This window comes from Chelon labrosus, assembly GCF_963514085.1.
Source record: "Chelon labrosus genome assembly, chromosome: 3".
Lineage (NCBI taxonomy): Eukaryota > Metazoa > Chordata > Actinopteri > Mugiliformes > Mugilidae > Chelon > Chelon labrosus.
Window position 1 is genome coordinate 9,033,403 of NC_140339.1, and position 19,380 is coordinate 9,052,782.

Genomic DNA, 19,380 nt, shown 5'->3' on the forward strand with positions numbered 1-19,380 from the left:
CCCGCTTATTCCTGTTAAGGGTCGTGGGGGTCTGCTGGAGCCTACTCCAGCTGTCATCAGGAGGTACACCCTGGACAGGTCGCCAGTCTGTCGCAGGGCCAACACAGAGAGACAGACAACCATTCACATTCACACCTATGGCCAATTTAGAATCACCAGTTAACCTAATGATCATGTCTTTGGACGGTGGGAGGAAGCTGGAGTACCTGGAGAGAACCCATGCAGACACAGGGAGAACATGAAAACTCTACACAGAACTCTACACACATGGATTTGAACCCGGGACCTTCTCGCTGTGAGGCATCAGTGCTAACCACCTCACCACTGTGCCACCCAGTCTGCCGCTTCATTAAGTTTTACTAACTGTATGTGTGTAAAAGCATACACCACATTACTCTGTTTCTGCCTGGGTATACGCTGTTCAGTGCAGTGAGGATTGTACAGACTTGTACATTGGGCAAACCAAACAGCCCATCCACAAACGCATGTACCAACACAGGAGAGCCAGCTCATCAGGAAATGATTCAGCTATGCACCTACACCTGAAGGACAAAGGACACTCCTTTGAAGATAACAACATCCGAATCTTAGTCAGAGAAGATGGTCTGAAAGAGGAGTAAAGGAAGCCATCTATGTCAGATTGGAAAAATCTTCTCTAAACAGAGGAGGTGGACTGAGATTTAATCTGCCATCAATTAACAATACAGCTTTAACCACTGGTTGTTTATAGAAACAAGTAAAGCAAGTTTCCTATTTAAACCTCAAACTTCCTGCCAGTTCCCTGTAACCGCTTGTTCCTGTGAAGGGTCGCGGGGTCTGCTGGGGCCTATACCACCTGGACAGGTCGCCAGTCCATCGCAGGGCTAACACAGAGAGACAGACAACCATTCACACTCACATTCACTCCTACGGCCAATTTAGAATCTCCAATTAACTTAACAAGCATGTCTTTTTGGACAGTGGGAGGAAGCCGGAGTACCCAGAGAGAACACACGCAGACACAGGGAGAATATGCAAACTCCACACAGAAAGGCCCAGTTGGCCCATGGATTTGAACCCAGGACCTTCTCGCTGTGAGGCATCAGTGCTCGAGTGGAGAAATATCTTCTCAAAAGATATACCATGACCTGGATGACAGAGAACCTTCTCAGACTTATTGTTTTTTAAATTATGTGAACAACTCGAAGATGATGAGTACAGGGGAAAGATCTTCAAGAAACCCTCCATGTCCAGTTGGCCTTGTTTCAACTTGGTTCACTGATAAATGTGTTAACTACAAAATAAAAGTGTATCTTACTTAAATGGTTTGTTAGTGGACACTAAAAAATTGCAATCTTACTGTGTTTCAGATCTTAGCCAGGCATCATCAAATGTATTTTTTCTGTCAAGTGAACTGCGCATCACTGATAATCTTTTAGAATCTGTCGCCATCAAGTGGATGTTATGCTGCAATTACAACTGTGACTTCTAATAGGAATGCTGGCCATAACGTTAACATTATATTCACATGATTTCACATTTTTATATGTGGTTAATAAGGTATCTAACTAAACAGCAGCGTAACTGAGCAACAAGGTCTTGCATATGTTTGTTAGTGATATATACAACTTTCCAGGATAACTGTAAGTTACATTTTTGTATGTATACTTTGTAGTTATCTTGTACATATCAGTAAGAGTGTACATCCACTATACAGTTAAAGTTTTCACTTATAGATCCCATTTGAATACCTTCTGTTCATGTATACATTTGTGTATTCTGTGTCATAATTAGAATAATAAAAGTGGTGTGGCAGTAGTAGTAGTAGTAGTACTAATAGTGCTTTCACATACTGTATGTGCAGAGCTTGTGGACCTCTTTGTCATTAACATATGGTGGAAGTGACAGTGAACACTGAATTTTTATTAAGTTGTCTAAAATTTAATAAATAAAACAAAGAGGGGCTTTGATCTGAAAATATAAAAGAGGTATTCAGTATGTGATAACAACATGGGTTGGCACCACGCTTTAATATGGAAATAAGTGTAGCTGAAATGTTATGTAACAGAGGTCTGGTCACGTTCCTGCCACGTTCAGGAAGCATCTCGCTGTTTGTTAAAAATACACTAAAATACTAATCACCCCACAAAGGTAATGATGTAAAGATATAAGTTATAGATTTAGGTAGTATCTTAATAGTTTTTTATTGCCAAAATGCGCAGGGTGTTTAAGATAAAAACAAGAGCTACACGTGAGAGATGACACTTCGCGGAAGGGGCGTGGAAACTACTCGCAGTTTCCACCAATCAGAGCGCCGATATGCAAATTACAGATTCTTCTAGGAAGTGAGATGTCACCGCTAACGGCAGTTGCTGCTCCAACTAGCTTACCACTGTATGACTCGGAGGACGAGCTTCACATCAGCCTACCATGCTTTAGAATCACACACACACACACGCGAAAAACAAATGAAAAGCCACGAACATAAATAAGAGCGGTGGCATTTGAGCAGAAAGGAGCTGATTGAGATTTTTTTTTTCTCCAGCTGAGGTAAGTAAGCTGAAGATGCCGTGTCAGTTTTCGATGCTCAAATGATGCTAGATCGATAATTAACTGGGGGGAAAAACACGGACGTTAGAGACCCTCTGATACTATGCCTTTTAACAAAATAATAATAATAGTAATAATATATAAACTATTTAAAAAAAGATGCGCTTTTGTTTTGTGTTGATGCAAGAAGCTACTGAATTTATTCTGGGTTGGTGGGCAGCAATTTCATCCGACACGGTTTTCATTTTCTGGACTAGGGTGAACGAAGCTGCGACGCTGGCCTTCTCTTAGTTGAGCATAACACAGATGTACAAATTGGCTCACATCCTGCTGTTTTTTTGTTTGTTTTTTGTTTTCCTCCAGTAACATTAATCGTGTCTCTCTCATTAGATTAACGGTATGTGCCCCTGTGGCTGTAACACGCCTCTCTGGCTAGTTGTTGAGTCGTGACAAAGAAGAAGGAGCTAACGTTAGCGGCTACTCGTTATATTAACGGACACACTGCGGCTCATAGTGAACACACACTTTCTCTTGGCGTTATCCAAACTGTCAGATATATTCACAGGATTAGCTATATGAATGTGGAACCGGGTTTAGTTAATGAAGCTCCTTTTAGGCAGCTGGGGATAATTGTGGTACCATGTCTGTTGGAGGTGGGGTTTTGTTTACAAGGTGAAGTTTCTGTGCTTCCAAAAGACTCATGTCTTAAATTAAGATTTCCTGGAATTAACGGTCAACATGAAAACACAGCAAACATTATCAGGCTCCTATTAAAGCATTTACACTCACCAAAATATTAGCCACTCGACTGAAAACACATTTAGTCCTGCACTAAATCCCCCTTCATAATGTTTTGTTAGTGTTGAGACGTTGCCAGAGCGGTCGTAATTCAACTTTATGATCCTTTTGGAGGATGTAGTTTGTGGTCCTGCATTTAGTTAAACACACAAGTGTTTCTGCTTTTAGCCAGCCTTACTGACAGTACATACTATCCTAATCTGTCAATATACCGTAAACAGCCCATCATCTCTTGTCATTCTGTACATAGCACAGCTGTCACAAGGCATACTTCTCCATCTGTGTGGATACTGACCTCACCGCTCACACTGTTGTCTCTGTATGCAACTGCACGTTATGTAAAGAAGTCTTTCTTTGCACTTCTGGTTAGACGCTAACAGTATTTAATTTGCTCCATACATGTACTCTGCACACTGACACTAAAGTTCAATCTAATCTAAAATCAAATCTCAAATTAATAGAAGCATGTGTCAGTACAATGGATTACAATTCCATATCACAATCTACATAATCCAAAAAAAAACAACAACACACAGATGGATTGCCAACTTTCTTACATTGTTTCAACATAAACTGAATGCTACAACAGCTGGTAAGGTTGATTTAGTGTGGCTCTGTCATATTAGTGTACCTAATGTTATGGCTTGTGAGTGTAAATGCTAGAAACAAAAGCACTCTGTTATTTTAAAGAGATGCTGAATACCATAACCCTCCTGGAGCTAATATTCAGCGCAGGACTGTTACGTCAGAATGCACCTGTTTTTATGAGTGTACCTAATGAACTGGCAAGTGAGCGTATTGCTATGCTATGCCCTGACGTGGTTTTGAAAATGAAACGATAATCCAGTTCAATCTCCAATCGCTGATGGTTTATGATAACTAATTACATCACAACATCAGTGAGAAATGAACACACGTTCTTATAATGAGAGTTACATGAACAGATATCCAAACAAAACAATGCTAAAACAAAGGCTTTAAGAGTTTTCTTAAAGACTTATCCAAGTGTCTTCTTCACTTGTTTTTCTGGGATATACTAGCCTGGGAGAAGGAAATCTTCACAGATAAATAGACAATGAATGGACTGTTTTTATGACTTTTTTATTAAATGATATTAAAATTTAGAGTCAGTTTGTGTTGAGGCTTTGAATTAAGAACAAAGATCTTAAAAGAAGTGCTGTGAAGTAGAGCTATTTAGATGAGACTTCACAACACTTTATATAAAAAGGGGGGAAATCGATCTGTTTGTTGGTTTAATCAATGTCTCAGTGTGTATTCTGTGTTTGCTGTTTGTGTAGGTTTGACCACATCACTGTGACTTAACCTCACACCTTTGGACTTTTGGGACAATTGTTGCTGAAGACAAACTTGAACACACAATGTAAGTAAAAAGCGTTTGTTTGTTTGACTACTTGTTACAGAACATTTTATATTTGCTGCAGCTGCTTACTCATAACAATACAAGCTTCCTGTTTTTTGGGGTTTTTTGTTTTGGTAATCACAGGAGATACAGTGTCCTTTCTGTGCTGTACAGTTCCTCATTTTTTTTTTTTCTGAAGTCGCAGTTCAGATTACTTCACTGCTTTGAACATGTGTACATGTTTGAATATATGTGTCGGTGTACTGCTTTGGATGTGACATTCAGTCAGGATTCAACCTGTGTCTGCTGTATGTTATAAATTATTTAAAGTAATGTCAGTGCCTCTGTCCACTATGTGGTGAGGCTTCCTATTTGCCGTGTTTAAGCTGTAATGTAATTAAGCTGAGTGTATTAAATAACCCTCTGTCTTATCTGAGTTTCTCTTGCTATGTATTCCCACAGATCTGCTGCTACAGGACACCAAGAGGAACACTTAGGTCAGTCAGACATCATCAGATATTTCTCATTTCCACTTCTTTGCTTGATTTCATTAGTTTTTTTACAAATTGAGAAGAATTTTTTTTGTTTTTGTAATCTGTATCCAGTTATAAATGTATTTATTGCTAAATTTCGTGTTAAACACCAAATTAACTGTGATCCACTATTTCTTTTTCTTTCAGAACAATCATGAACACCCACGATTCAGACGTGCACACCATCTCACCTGAGCTGCCGGCAATGTTCGACGGCATGAAGCTGGCGGCGGTGGCCACAGTGCTCTACGTCATCGTCCGCTGCTTGAACCTTAAGAGCCCCACCGCGCCCCCGGACCTCACCTTCCAGGACACACCCCTCAACCATTTCCTTTTGAAGTCCTGTACTCAGCTGACCAAAGAGTGAGTGGCGTTCTCGATATTCTCTTTTTCATTTTAAGTGTTTCCTTAGCAATAATGACGCTAATGCTGCTGCTGCTGCTTGGCCATCTGGGGGCTGCAGGGAAGGCAGCAGTTTGCTTGGCAGTGGTCCCATCTGCCATCAGTGTTCCTGAGTGTGCCACTTGTCTGTACCAGAGATGTCTGGCTGTATCAGCTCTAGCGTGAATTAAACACAAGGATGCCTTTTTGTTATTATTCCGGTGATAACCTTGGTTGGATGCACTTGCATTATAAATATAGACTCATTCTCCACACAGAAAGAGGATTTGCATCTTTGACGAAACAAGTTTCCCACTCAGGATAACTCTGATGTCCACTATTATTTGAATATTCCTTCTGAGGTTGTAATAACTTATTCAAACTAGTGGTTGTTGCAACAGGGCAAATCTTCCCTGTTTAGGAAATAGCGGGTTATCAGCAAGGCTTGAACCTGCTGTAATTTGAAGGTAAAGCTCTGTTATTTTTTTACATGCACATCTTTGCACATGTCCTGCTGTTGTTGTTATGCTCAATAAGAACTTTCAGCTCTGTAGGGCTACTCTCTCCAAGCATTCATCGCAAGTGTTTGCTTATATAACCGATTGTTACAGAGTCCTGTGCCTTTCAGCTGCAGGGTCGCAGAATCAAAAGGCCACACTGATGTTTATATTTGTTTATATCTAGCTTGTTATCATTCCCTCCTGAATGGAGACATTCTGTTCAGCAGGAAGATGCCTACACCACAGTGTGTACTTTGACTGAACCCGTCTGCACTGTTAACGGTGGTGGCGACATAATTTTTCTCGAGAAGTCCCGTTTGCAACCCATAATGACACCCTGCTTTGTTGCATAACAGATCAATTACACAGTGGAAAGCAGAGGAGGGGTGTTGTAAAGTTAGCAGTCAAGAGCAGTTAGCTTTGGCCGTGTTTAGGAACATGCGCTAACACACAGGAAACTAGGAAACACAACACTACTTTTCATTGAAGTGTGGGACTTTTCGCTTGTCTACATGAACTTATTTTGTCTTTATTAGTTTAATTTGATATAATGTAGGTTAGATATATAACTCGGCTGATTGTTAAGAATACAGCTTGTTTTATTTAAGCTCTTGATGTTTAGAAAACAGTAAACAGACTACTGCCTAAAACAATAACAAGCGATAAAGGACAGTCCCTAGTTTTTCTGTGTGGGTTTTAGCCATATTGTCTTCATGCAGCTTCCATGCACACAGGAAAATCTTGACTTTTATCTGGACTTTAGATCTTAGCTTCGTCAAACCACACTGACGCATCCTTTTTCATTTTCTGTTCCCTAATAGCTGAAGGACAACGTCATGTGAGAAGGTGACATTAACCACTCTGAAATACAGGCTCTGATTTAAATAAAAAGAACAGAGATACTGAACCCTGCTACCATTACTATTGTATTTTAATTTAAGATTTGGAGAAAAAAAATGTGCACGAGAGGTCATTGATAGGGATTTGTCAGAGCATTGGAAAAACAAAAAATTGTTTCAGTTGTTGTAAGTTGTTCGTTGCCTCCCACTGATGGACTCAGCTAAGCTGGAGGTGCGCTTATCCTCCTATCCACATTACAGCAGTGAGGTTATCCTCTTCATGTAGTCATAGATTAAGCCTGCAGAGTTCCTTCTAGAAAGGTGCGGTACAGTTACAACACATGCCAGAGGTGATTACATTGTCGTCAAGTGGAAGAGTTCCGCTTTTTGATTGACAGCTCTCTTATGTAAGAGTGCATTTTCTAGGTGCAGTACAAGATGAGTAAAGACGGGGTTAAAGGTCTTGTGTTATAACTGTTGATATGTCTGAGCCCTTGGCTCTCTGAAGGGCCAAGGGCTTAGATATATCAACAGTCAGAGGGCCCTTGGCCCCAGTTTGATGTTCAATGTGGACACAACAAGTATTCATGTTGCAGCTGACTAGTATTACCAAGGGACCTGTTGTAATTTGTGATAATGGCAGAGTTTGTTAGTGATCTCAGTCTTGTGACATGTCTGTAATTTTTTTTCCAAACACAGAGGTCCTGTGGTAATACTGGTCTCATAAGAATCTGCGTATTTGATTTGGGATGTGTGTTCATTTTTTGTCTGTCTCTTGCTTGAGAATCATGTCGCTACACATGGCATGGAAAGGCATTCAGAGTAAAAACTAAGTCAAAAACATCAGAAGAGGGAGCACATTTTGATGTATTGGATTAGTAGATGTGAGTAAAACACAGAGTTTGCTTATCCTGTATGAAGGGTCATACACACAACACAGACGTAGGGGTTTTGTCTCATCTTGTCACCTCTGAGAAGTCCTAGTCCTCCCTTCAGTGTCTCCAGATTTAACAAGAAACATGTCTATAACTAAATCATGTTCCCAAATCAGCTTCAGATGCTTTCTGTGCTGGATTAAAATGTTCTAATGAGTCATGTATATACTTTACATGAGAGAGTTGGTAGTCTAAAAAGCAGCATCTTGTGAAGGGGTTTTCCTAAGTGTGGCTATAAGATGGTGATTCTCGATAATGCACAACATAAGGCACAGTGTTTCAAAAAAGTATTACATAATCCAAAGACTTGACTCCTACAGTTAACTCCTACAGAGGTGTAGCTGGAAATCAGGTACTGAGAAGAACATAGCAACGGTATGCAAACGGTGGTTTATGACACAGACATGAACTTTGTAGCACAAACGCAAATGTGTGCGGTGTGGATGACTTTGCGTTGACGTCATCTCTCGGCTTTGACCTTTTTCTCTTTGTGACCACGTTTGTAGACTACCTTATATTGCTAGAAAAAAAATGTAATAGGAGAATACCATTTTGTGTTTTGCAGGTACATTCCTCCCTTACTGTGGGGTAAGAGCGGTCACCTCCAGACGGCACTGTATGGTAAACTCGGTCGGGTGGCTTCACCTCACCCCAGTGGAATCAGGAAGTATTTACCCATGCAGGACGGGGCGACTGCAACCTTCGACCTCTTTGAGCCACTGGGGGATCATCGGACAGGAGGTGATGCATTTAATCAAGAACTGTTGTTTGGACCAGACGGAGGCATAATAAGTATACGAACCCTTTGGAGTTACCTGGTTCTCAGCCTGGCCATATTCTTAGGATCCAGAGTACTCCAGTTTCTTTTTACTGTGTAGTGTAGACACTAGCCGACATTTATTAGTGTCAGGGGTTTCACATATGTTTTCCTACACTACGCTGACATTAAATGGTAGCTCAGTATGGAAAATACTATGACAATACAATGATTTGTGCATTATTATTTCCAAAGGGTTCACTTATTCTTTTCTTGTCTCTTAATGTATTTAATTATAGCTAATTGATTCTTTATTCTCATGGCAAATCTTTTATTTTTTTAAGTTCTTAGTTGTATATTTTGATTCTGTTTCTTTATATTATAATTCTACTGCTGCTACTTCTGTCTAGTCCTTTCATGCGACACCTATTGTCCGTCCTGGACGAGGGAGCCCTCCTCTGCCAATCGTCCTGAGGTTTCTCCTATTTTGTTGTTCCTGATAGAATTCCTCCTTATTAGATTTGAGAGGCAGGAATAGATAGCAGGAGTCATAAATGGGGCGACTGTTTGTCCTGGAAGGATTTTATATAGAGGTTTTAAATATAAAAAGTCTAACTTGAAAAGTTTGTAAAACAAAGGTAATTTTAGCAGTGGTATCATGACTATTTTTGCCAGATTTTCACAGTTAGCTAAAAGAACCAACTCTCTCTGGACTGGTCTTTGATGTCCTCTCCTGAACCCTGATCCTACCAAACTGATCTTATAGTCCTCTCAGAAAGCTTAAGCCTCACACGACATTTGGTTCCCAAAAAAAGTAGCATTACTGTTTCCATTCTGTTGGGATGCAGCTATATTTGACAGCCAGACAGCCTAATCCTTTTTGTGAATCGGGTGCTGTGCTTTGCACCGCTCCTTTGTTATGGTGATCTGTTCTTTAGGAGAGCTACATGCCCTCCTTCTCGTCTTTGCTTACATATTACTCACTGCCAAATGTTTCTCTGATCCACCTGCCCGTTTCACCAGATGACATCACCATGGTGATATGCCCTGGTATTGGTAACCATAGCGAGAAGCATTACATCCGGACCTTTGTGGATTACGCGCAGAAGGATGGTTACCGCTGTGCTGTGCTGAACCACCTGGGAGCCCTTCCCAACATCGAGCTTACCTCTCCACGCATGTTCACTTATGGTACTTTCAGCTTTCTTATAGTATTAAAATAAAGCCTGCTGTCCTCATCCAGTTATCTTTTGTGATTGAAGCTTAAGAAATTCAGACCAGAATCCATTCTGTTGCAGTAATAGTAGCTTTGGAAAAATTATATCCTTTGGTGCTTTAACTTTAATCTGATTTGGTGAAATGCTGTAATGTGGCTTAAGTTGGACATATGTTGGGGCCACATTATTTTTTTGGTAAAAGCTAAGCCGTTAATTGGGCATGCGGAAGGAAAGACTTCCAGAAATAGCTAATGTGTCTTTTTTAATAGAGGTTCCAGAGACATAAATCTGATCCTCTGACCTAAAGGCACCTTCAGACAGAAGTGCTGAGAGAAAAATATAAATGTTCCGTCCTATAGAAGTGCTGTTATATGTATTGATCAGTAACCCTATGCCGTATCTTTTACAGGCTGCACATGGGAGTTTGCATCCATGGTTGGCTACATTAAGCGGGCGTATCCGCAGACTCAGCTAATTGTGGTTGGCTTCAGTCTGGGTGGAAACATTGTGTGTAAGTTTCTGGGCGAGAGCAGGACGAACCAGGAGCGAGTATTGTGTTGTGTCAGCGTCTGTCAAGGGTACAGTGCTCTCAGGTGGGTTGTTGTCCTCTTGTCTCTTAATTAAATGTGCGGTTTCAGCAAAGCCGCTTTACAACACCGGCACTTGATGCACATTCATTTCTAAATCTAAATTAAGGTCAGGATAATGCCACAAAAGTGCTTGCATAATATCATCACATGTTTAGTCAAAAGTCTACCAACCATTTTTTTTTTTCAGATGTTTAATCTTTCCACTGTTCTGTTCACCGAGTTAATCTCCGTTGATAGATAATAGACAGACAATAGAGGAGGATTTGTGTCTGTGTTCAGTCTGTGTGCATTTCTGAAACACAAATTATAATGATGAGTTTTGAAAGGTTAGTGCATGTGTGTGTGTGTCTAGACTGAGCTCCACCTTCTGTGTTTTAAATGCAGCCAGCATCTCTTGGCAGACTGGACAGGCTGGATCTGTTAAAGTTTGGACTTAGATAGTGGGGGAAGGGTGTGTTGCAGAGACTGGCCTTATGTGAAATTGGATTTGCATTTCGTTTCCCTTTTTATTGAATTACTAATCAGCGAACAGGCCTCAGCGGGCCCTCTTGCAAGTGTTCATTGAGAGCTGAGGCTGTATCTTAGTTGTGCTTGTATTGAATATCACTAGTAGTTATTTTGCTTCGGCCTGTCTCTGTCAGAGGGTTGCATAGCGCTGCCTGACTCCATTGCTACTTTCCACCAGTGTGACTCTTTGTCTGGTGGATTACACGGGACATTCAGCGTGTTTTTTGGAATGTAGACCGGCTGCACAAAGCCAACTTCCTGTGTGTTTGTCTTTCTCTCTCAGGGCCCAGGAAACATTCCTACAGTGGGATCAGTTCAGACGCTTCTATAACTTTCTCATGGCTGACAACATGAAGAAAATCATCCTCTCACACAGGTATCACAGGTTCCCAAAAAATGTGCAAAGTGATTTCCCCCACGTTTTTCTTATGCAATGACTCTTCTGACGTTGCTGTTTTATGGTGTTTGTCAAAGGCAGCGCTTTCATTTCACGACATGGGTCAATATTCTAATCATTCCCTTTACCGCCATGTAGAACTGTGGCTCAACCTTTAGACAGAGCAAGCAACCCATCTTGATAATTATCACTTTAATAGAGGTACATTTGAGATATGTGTGGGTTGAATGTGCAGAGACATGCATTTTATTCTGCTCCAGTGTGTGTGGAAATAAAATAAAACCTAAAACTTATTCTTAGATTCTTCATATCATATCAAACATGTATGTGTGTTTGTGTTCACATTAAACCTGCCTAACCCTAACCTCCCAATTATTATTTTTTTCAATACTTAATCTACTGCATTGATCATTTTTTGAGAAGTCAATTGCTCCTTTGGTTAATTTGCCACTAAATAATACCTACAGTTTGTACCATTAATCTTTCAAACATGCATTACAACTTTTTCTCATTCAAAATGTATTTTAACAGATAATCTAGGTGATAATAAAGGTGTCACCTTCACCTAATGACATTATTCATCGCAATGGTTAAGATTAATGCAGGATAGATTTCATTATGAAATCTGTTTACAATATTTTGCTATTAATTAGCTTAAATAGTGTTGAGTAGTGGATTGTGCCGATGATAATTACAGTACTGCAACTGTAATTTATCTGCAAAATGTTGTCTCAAATGCATGTTTTTTTTATCTTACAGACACAGCCTGCTTGGAGGAAGTTCAATTAAGACAATAGATGCAGATCTAAGTCGGCTGTACACGGCAACATCCCTCATGCAGATCGACGACAACATCATGAGGTATCTGTGGGGAAACGGTTTAAGATCTCATCTAATGAAGTCACTTTATTTTGTAGTACAATGTAGATCTGTGCTTTTGGAACTTGTTCGCATTTTACTCGTCACTGTTTTAATGTAAATTAATGTGCGTTTGTTGACATCAACCAAATTCTTAACTGATTTGTTGTTCTCATTATGTATTGATTAATGACGGCGGATTTGTTTTGGATTTCAACAGAAAATTCCACGGCCACAGCTCTCTCAAAGAGTACTATGAGAAGGAGAGTTGTGTCCATTATATTCACAATGTAAGAACTGCGTTTGCATACACTTCACACCATCTAATATTATCTTTCTCTTTTTGGTCTGTTTGTGTTATTCGTTGATGTACGGAACTGTATTCTTAAATTTCCAGGTACACGTGCCGCTTCTGCTCGTGAACTCTGCAGATGATCCTCTTGTTCACGACTCGCTGCTCACCATCCCTCGCACACTAGCAGGTAATCACCAGCAATGTGTCATGGGAATAGCTGCAGATTTTAGAAACCCGTACATCTTAGCATCCATAAAGCACTCTTTTAAGATTCTTAATGTATTTTACTGGCCGTTTATTTGCTAAACACTGAATATTTCATATGATTCTACTCAAATTTACGGGTAGTTGTTAAACTGTAGCCATCAGATTCCGGGAGTCAAGCTAATAACGTTATATAAACGTTAAAATAATAGTTAAAGGAGTGTAGGGCCATGACACACCAAGCAGACAGTAGTCTCTTTTCCAGTGTAGGATTGTGGTTAAACTTCAGTGACCCTGGTTTTTCCGGTGTGTCCTGCATCGCTGACACTAGTCACACCCCTGTCACCAGGTTTTTGACTGATTAACTGAGCTGAAACTCTTGTACAAAACTTAACAGTGGATATACTAACTTTATAATCTTACTTAAATTGTGAATTGAAGTTGATTCTGAAGCAAGACAGGAAAATAACATCCTAGAGAGAAAATTAATAGATCTAAAATAGTGTTCAGAAAATGTATGTGGAATAGACTGTGTACACACACAGTACATGTCACATATCCTATGCTAATATTTATAGTTGAGTGTAGGCTGATGAAACAGGCTTGTCCTGTCTGACTTAAGGTTGTAGTTGACTTCCCAGAGTTGCCAAAAGGCCTTGAGATGAAATTGGCTCCACACCCTCACCAGGGCAGGACAGGATAGGGCGCAGTGGCAGCTGTGACACTCGCCTATAAATATAACACACTGTCCATCTGTTTAAAGTGAGTTTAACTCCATCACTGGTTCCCGAAAACTATTTGATCCTGAAATGGGCTGTGTGTGAAGTAAGAGTCTTATTTTTACTAACATAAAGAGGCAGTCAACTCTTGACTGGCTGCACATTACGTAGTGTCCATCAAGGCGTCTTTCTCCTCAGCAGGTCCTATTTTAAGACTGACTGACGGCTTAAACTATTTTGGAAAAGGAAAATTCCTCATGTAAGTGTATGTGGGTGGAAGTCTCCTGACAGGAAGCACTTGCCACTCTATGCTATCTATATATATATATATATATATATATATATATATACAGTATATTGTATGTCTCTCGAGGGCAACACTTACAGAAAAGTGGATCAGCTGCCCCTTTGCCTTAAAATGTGACACAGTGATTCAGAGACACCACTTCAAGGAAAGGACGCAAGAGAATTACACCCACTGTCGTTGGTGGATTTATAATACAAGTACAATCCAAATACAGTAATGTCACTCATATAGCAGTACTTAATGGCCCATGTGTTTCAGGTTTACAAAGCTCTTGTGTCTTTTTGTTTTTTCTTACTCTGAGCTGTTCCCAGACCGTTCTGTTCCCACCTGTCAGTGGGGCAGAGTGAGGCAGTGTCTCCAGAGTCTAGTTGAGCTCAGCAACTGTTATGAATAGTGCACAGTGTTGAAGGCCTTGAGGGATCTAAGTCACAAGTCAGCCATAACCAGCTCCCCCACTAACCCAGATAAGAACATAAAGAGATCCAGGCCAAGCCTTTTCATGAGAGCCCTCTGCCTGGTTGTCCACAACTCCAGCACCCTGCGGACGTTTGTAAAGCAATTTCAAACGGGTTAATGTTTCTGTGCAGTGTGGAGATGGCCTGCTTTGAATTTCACGGTTTATTTATTATAAATGATAGAAAATTGGCATGAATAGAGTAGCATACTTATCACGCATGGGTCAATTAAAGAGGGTTTAAATTGTGGTGTGTTGGTGAAGCTCTCAATCCTGTCTTGTAAATGTGTACAGTCCTCAATACAAGAATGTAAGATCAATCACTATGTAGAGACTGCAGGTTACAGGAGAAAGAGGAGGATATATGCAGCAGTCTTTATAACAATCGTTTGTGTTTAGAGAGGCAGAGAAAATAATCCCAGAAGAACATTGCATCGAAATGAGATCATTAATGTTATTCACTGGTTTTAATCCTGTGGCTGATCAGTGTGGTGATGGCAACTCTGAAACCAGTTCCATTTAGGGGCAATAAAGCATCCGAAAACTAGGAGCGTTAAGTGCTGGGCAAAACAACATTCCTCTGGGGTACACAGAGGCAGAGCCAGGAATGTCCACATACTTTTACCAACTTTTATTTCAAAGTTATATTTTTCAAAATGATCTCCAAGGTACAAGAGAGAAGTACAGTTATTTCCAAACACTGAGGTGTTTTTGAAGGCTTTTATTCGAGCAATGTATTGATTGGCTTATTCTGCTAGATGTTTAGTCATACTGTTATCTACTTGACCGTTGTAAGCACGCCTTCGCTATCTTCAACAGCGATAGTGTAATACTTGGCAAGCCCATATTTGGGAACGTGTCTAGTGTTGGTTTTCAGATGTTGCTCAGGCCGTGCATAGTACTAAAGATTAATTGCTGTCTCCTCCTTCAGCAAAGAAGCCAAACGTGATCTTTGCCCTGACGCTTCATGGCGGCCACCTGGGTTTCTTTGAGGGCGCTGTGCTCTTCCCCCAACCTCTCACCTGGATGGATAAAGTGATTGTGGGTTACGCCAATGCCATGTGCCAGTGGGAGAAACTGAAGCCGCCGTGCCAAAGTGGCCCCCTGAGTGAGAGCTCCTGCGTGGAGGGAAAAGCTTAAACCTCTGTATCTTTCTCATTCCTTCTCTTCCTTTGTACCTCTCCCTTTCTCCAACTCCACTGTCCCAACACTGCACTGAGGAGACACCTTAAAACTGCTCTCTCTTCTCTGCCTTCTCCTCCGGTGCTACTCACCACTACCGACCCACACCTCCCAGTCACACGCCTTCACCACAGTTCCTCTTTGTAATCACCCTCACCTTACAGTATGTGAACAATCATAGTTACTAACTGCCTTTGTGCCCCTTTCCGTTGTACAAGCGGGAAGATTTTGTTTCTCTACATCTACACAACAATGACACTTGGCTAATGGAGGCATTGACCAAATACGACAAGAGATTAAGTCAAGCCGGAATTAAAAGGAAAGTGAGAGCACCACTAAAAAAATAGTCCAGTGAGAAACAAGAGCACACAAGAAGCCTCCTATTACAGTAAACGAGGACTGTGCTGCAGTCGGTGCCCATTTACTGCACCTGTAAGAAGCTCACTGCTTATCACCGCCAAGGCCATGTAGCCTAGTCTGCTGTCTTAACCAACACAGCATCTTTCTATGTAGTATGTCTGTGTGCGCCTGTGTAGACTGAGAGTTAAAGACCCATGACAGAGCATGTGGTCTTTGTGTTTGGTTTGTATGATCCAAATTCTCTATTCATAGTCTGTTCGCCCTTATAATGTCAGATTGTTTGGGTGTATTGTCGCTCTGTTGTTTGTAAAAAGAAAATGTACAGTAGAAAGTGTCACGGTGGGCTTTTACATGCTATTTCCAGATAACATCCTCCTCGAACTTATGTTTGGCACTTGACATGAAAGTGTTGCGACATGACCAGGGATCAACCCTAGATGGGATCCATGCACATTCCCACGGTCACATTATATCACTTTGATTCAATGCACTTTACACCCTGTATGCCACAATCTTTTTTTTTTTTTCCTCCTCATTTCCTCATTATTTTTTGGTTTAGCTCTCCTTGTAACAGAGGAAAAAGTGGCGGGAGCGAGGATGATAACAAAACGTTAGATGACTCACATGTTCCCCGTGTTGTCCGTTGTCAGTGTCTTTGAGCCCTCTTACTCTGTCTTCTGCCTTTGATCAGCTGCAGGCTCAGCCGAGATATTCTTCTCTTGATGCACAGATGCAGACATACTGCCACTGCACAGAGGCAAACTGCCCCATCAGGGCAAACATCTTAGTACCGTTTTTCATCTGACACAGGTGATACTGTCATTTTGAAATCTTGAAAATGCCGCCTACTGATTGGTCCGTGTCATGCTACTAAAGATAATCTAAGCTGTGAGGTTTGATGAGTAGGAGGGCTAAAGATCCCAAAGCTAAACCAAACGGTTATTGTAGAGGAGTGTTTGTAAAGTACTGTAGTGAGTATTGTTTTATTGTGTAGTTAGATGCAGCATGCAAGAGAGAAAAAAGGGGAAAGGGTTTGTTTCAAAGACTGTATTGAAAACGTTTCTTAAAGATTTTCTTGACTGGCCTGCGCATTAAATGTGTTGCAGCACAGACTGAAAATCTGCAGTGAACCACTGAAGATCTTCACAAACCTGTCTTGGAGAAATCACACTGCAATACGGGAGTCTGTGGACTTTTAAAACCCTGAATCTAACTAAGAACTTGTTTTAAGGGCTTAGGAAGCTTCTTCCAAAGCGAAGTCCAGCCAAGAAATCTGTGGTCTAAAACCTGCTACTGAACACTGTGACGAGACACATGGGTGGTGTGAAATGCTGAAGAGATTGGCAACAGTGCATTTTGTTTGGCTGCTGAGGCCAAGGTTTGTGTCTCATGATACCTGGGTGATAGTATTTATTGATTTGACAAGAGTTTTTGGCGTTGCCTCTGATGCTGCATACCAAACTTGAGGAACTGGAACGTCTTTGTATCCATTGGCTGCAGCATTATGGCTTAAAGGGTCAGTTTGTAGGATTTAGGGAGATCTTTTCATTCCAGAAATGGAATATAGTATTTATGTAGTTGTGTTTTCATTAATTAATAATGAGTCGTTCACAGAACAGGAGGGGAGGGATATTAAGAGAAAGGGAGGGAGATATATATATTAAGTTTGATGCAGTCTACAATTTCACCACTAGATGTCACTAAATCCTACACACTGAACCTTTAATCATAGCTGTTCATTTACCTCAGAAATCGTAGCTCAGGTTAAGATTTTTTTGCCTTTTTCAAAAGAATAGCACTGTATTTGTAATTTTTTTCACTACTGAAACCAAACATATTACTATTACACGACCGCAATCTTTGGAGAGCCATTCTGTTGTTTTGTTTTGTTTTTTTATTAGCTGTATTTACTTAAACTTAACCTAATGTTGGAGAGTATTCTCAGCAAATACTATGAAATCCAGGTATTAATCTCACCAATGTTGTTTGCTAATATAAAATCACTGATCCAGCTTGGTCTCCCTTAACTCAGGGCAGCTGCTAAAACCAAGCAGCAGTCCAACATCAGTGCCCTCTTTCCACTCATTTAAAATCTGTTCAGTTCCCTGAATAGAATTGTTTTTATGTGCTGTAATGTAAAACAAGATGGAAAAAGTGGAAATACTGCAAAACTGTATTGCAGTCTGTCTTGGATAATCTTCCATCCACTAACCCTCTGACTTTTCCTCTGACAACCATCAACCAGCATTGTTCAAACCACAAATCACTGTTGCCATCTGTTGTCAGGGAGACCTTACTACAACTGCCATTCATTATTGGCAAACATCCTCTCATCCACCCGCAGTCAGATTATAGGGTTCAACCTGTCCGCAGCTCTCATTTCTTTAAAGAAAAAAAAAAAAAAAAAAGAAGTCAGGTGGGGGTTGGGTTTATTGTGGCTCGTAGAACAATCTGATGAGTATCGGTGACACCAGCACAAACCCAGTTTCTGCAGTAAGAGCCATCTGTGTTCTTTTTAAGACTTTTGCCTCTCCCCAACTTTGCACAAAATTGCAGGTTTGGATGTATTATTTAGATGTATTTTATTTTTTTTTCTAGTTGATTATTTTGTGAATTTTTTTTTTGTATTTTGTATTGTTACGATGACTTATTGTGTTATATTCTTGTGCAAATGCTGCAGAGCGTGAGTGTTGATGAGTAAACTGTGTCATATCACCACCTCTGATCAACAAAAACCAAAACTTGATCACTTTAACGGTAGATATATAAAGATATTGTATATTTAAATAGGGACCAGTGACCAGGGCAGAAGAATAAAGGCAATAACAAACCAGGAGGGATTATCTTATTATTTCAACACTAATGTGTTGTGTCAAAGTATATTAGACATGTGACGTACATGAGGGTGGTTTCTGAGATGTTGTTTTACTGTATTGATAAAAAGAATGTGCTCCTTTGTATTTATCCTAACCCCAGTGCTTCAGGCACCAAGATTGTGGTCTCATGTTTAATCGCTTGGAAACTGAAACATTCAAATATCTCCCATGACTTTAAATGTCGGCAAATACAAAACTCCGCATTGTATTTCAAACGGTTATTGTAGAGGAGTGTTTGTAAAGTATTTCATTGTATTGGTTCTTCAAAGAAACTATTCATTTTTAAAAACCGCCCCAAGCAAGAGGATGCGAACCCAACAGTGTGTTAATCTATACTGATCATTATACAGCTTTAATTTTGTGTTTACGAACTTGCTAAGGGACGGTTAAGAGGCGTTGGTGAGGAATAGAAAGGGCACACATCGTCACACAACATGATGTACTGTCGTTATCGAACACTGGGTGTTTTTGTTGCAGAAAACCAGTGGGGTGTGTGTGTGTGTGTGTGTGTGAGATCTAAACATGTGAGGGAAATGGTTATTGTATTCCAAAATAAATTATTTTCTCAAAAGAAAAGAAAGTTTCCTTTTCATTTTAGTTACCAGTTAGATTTGTTTAATGTGGATTAATCAAGGGGACATGGACCCTCTAAATGGTGACTTCAGTTTTAATAGTTTTGATTTTTGTTTAACCCAAGTTACATGAGATCTCCTAATTTGCCAAAATATGGTTTAACTATCTCGAAATTGGTTGTTCTCTGCTTCATATTTTCTTTGCTTTTA

General features: G+C 40.3%; 1 protein-coding gene across 1 annotated transcript; it reads left to right on the top strand.

Moving 5' to 3' along the window:
- The first annotated feature begins 2,386 nt into the window (after window positions 1-2,386).
- LOC311510023 (monoacylglycerol lipase ABHD2) lies at window positions 2,387-19,164 on the top strand. Its single transcript, XM_084574943.1, has 12 exons — window positions 2,387-2,529; window positions 4,626-4,708; window positions 5,150-5,184; window positions 5,368-5,583; window positions 8,441-8,616; window positions 9,656-9,823; window positions 10,259-10,442; window positions 11,230-11,322; window positions 12,103-12,204; window positions 12,422-12,491; window positions 12,599-12,683; window positions 15,112-19,164. The coding sequence occupies exons 4-12, from the start codon at window positions 5,375-5,377 to the stop codon at window positions 15,318-15,320; spliced, it is 1,296 nt and encodes a 431-aa protein (XP_084431069.1). The 5' UTR covers window positions 2,387-2,529; window positions 4,626-4,708; window positions 5,150-5,184; window positions 5,368-5,374; the 3' UTR covers window positions 15,321-19,164.
- Window positions 19,165-19,380: the final 216 nt, after the last annotated feature.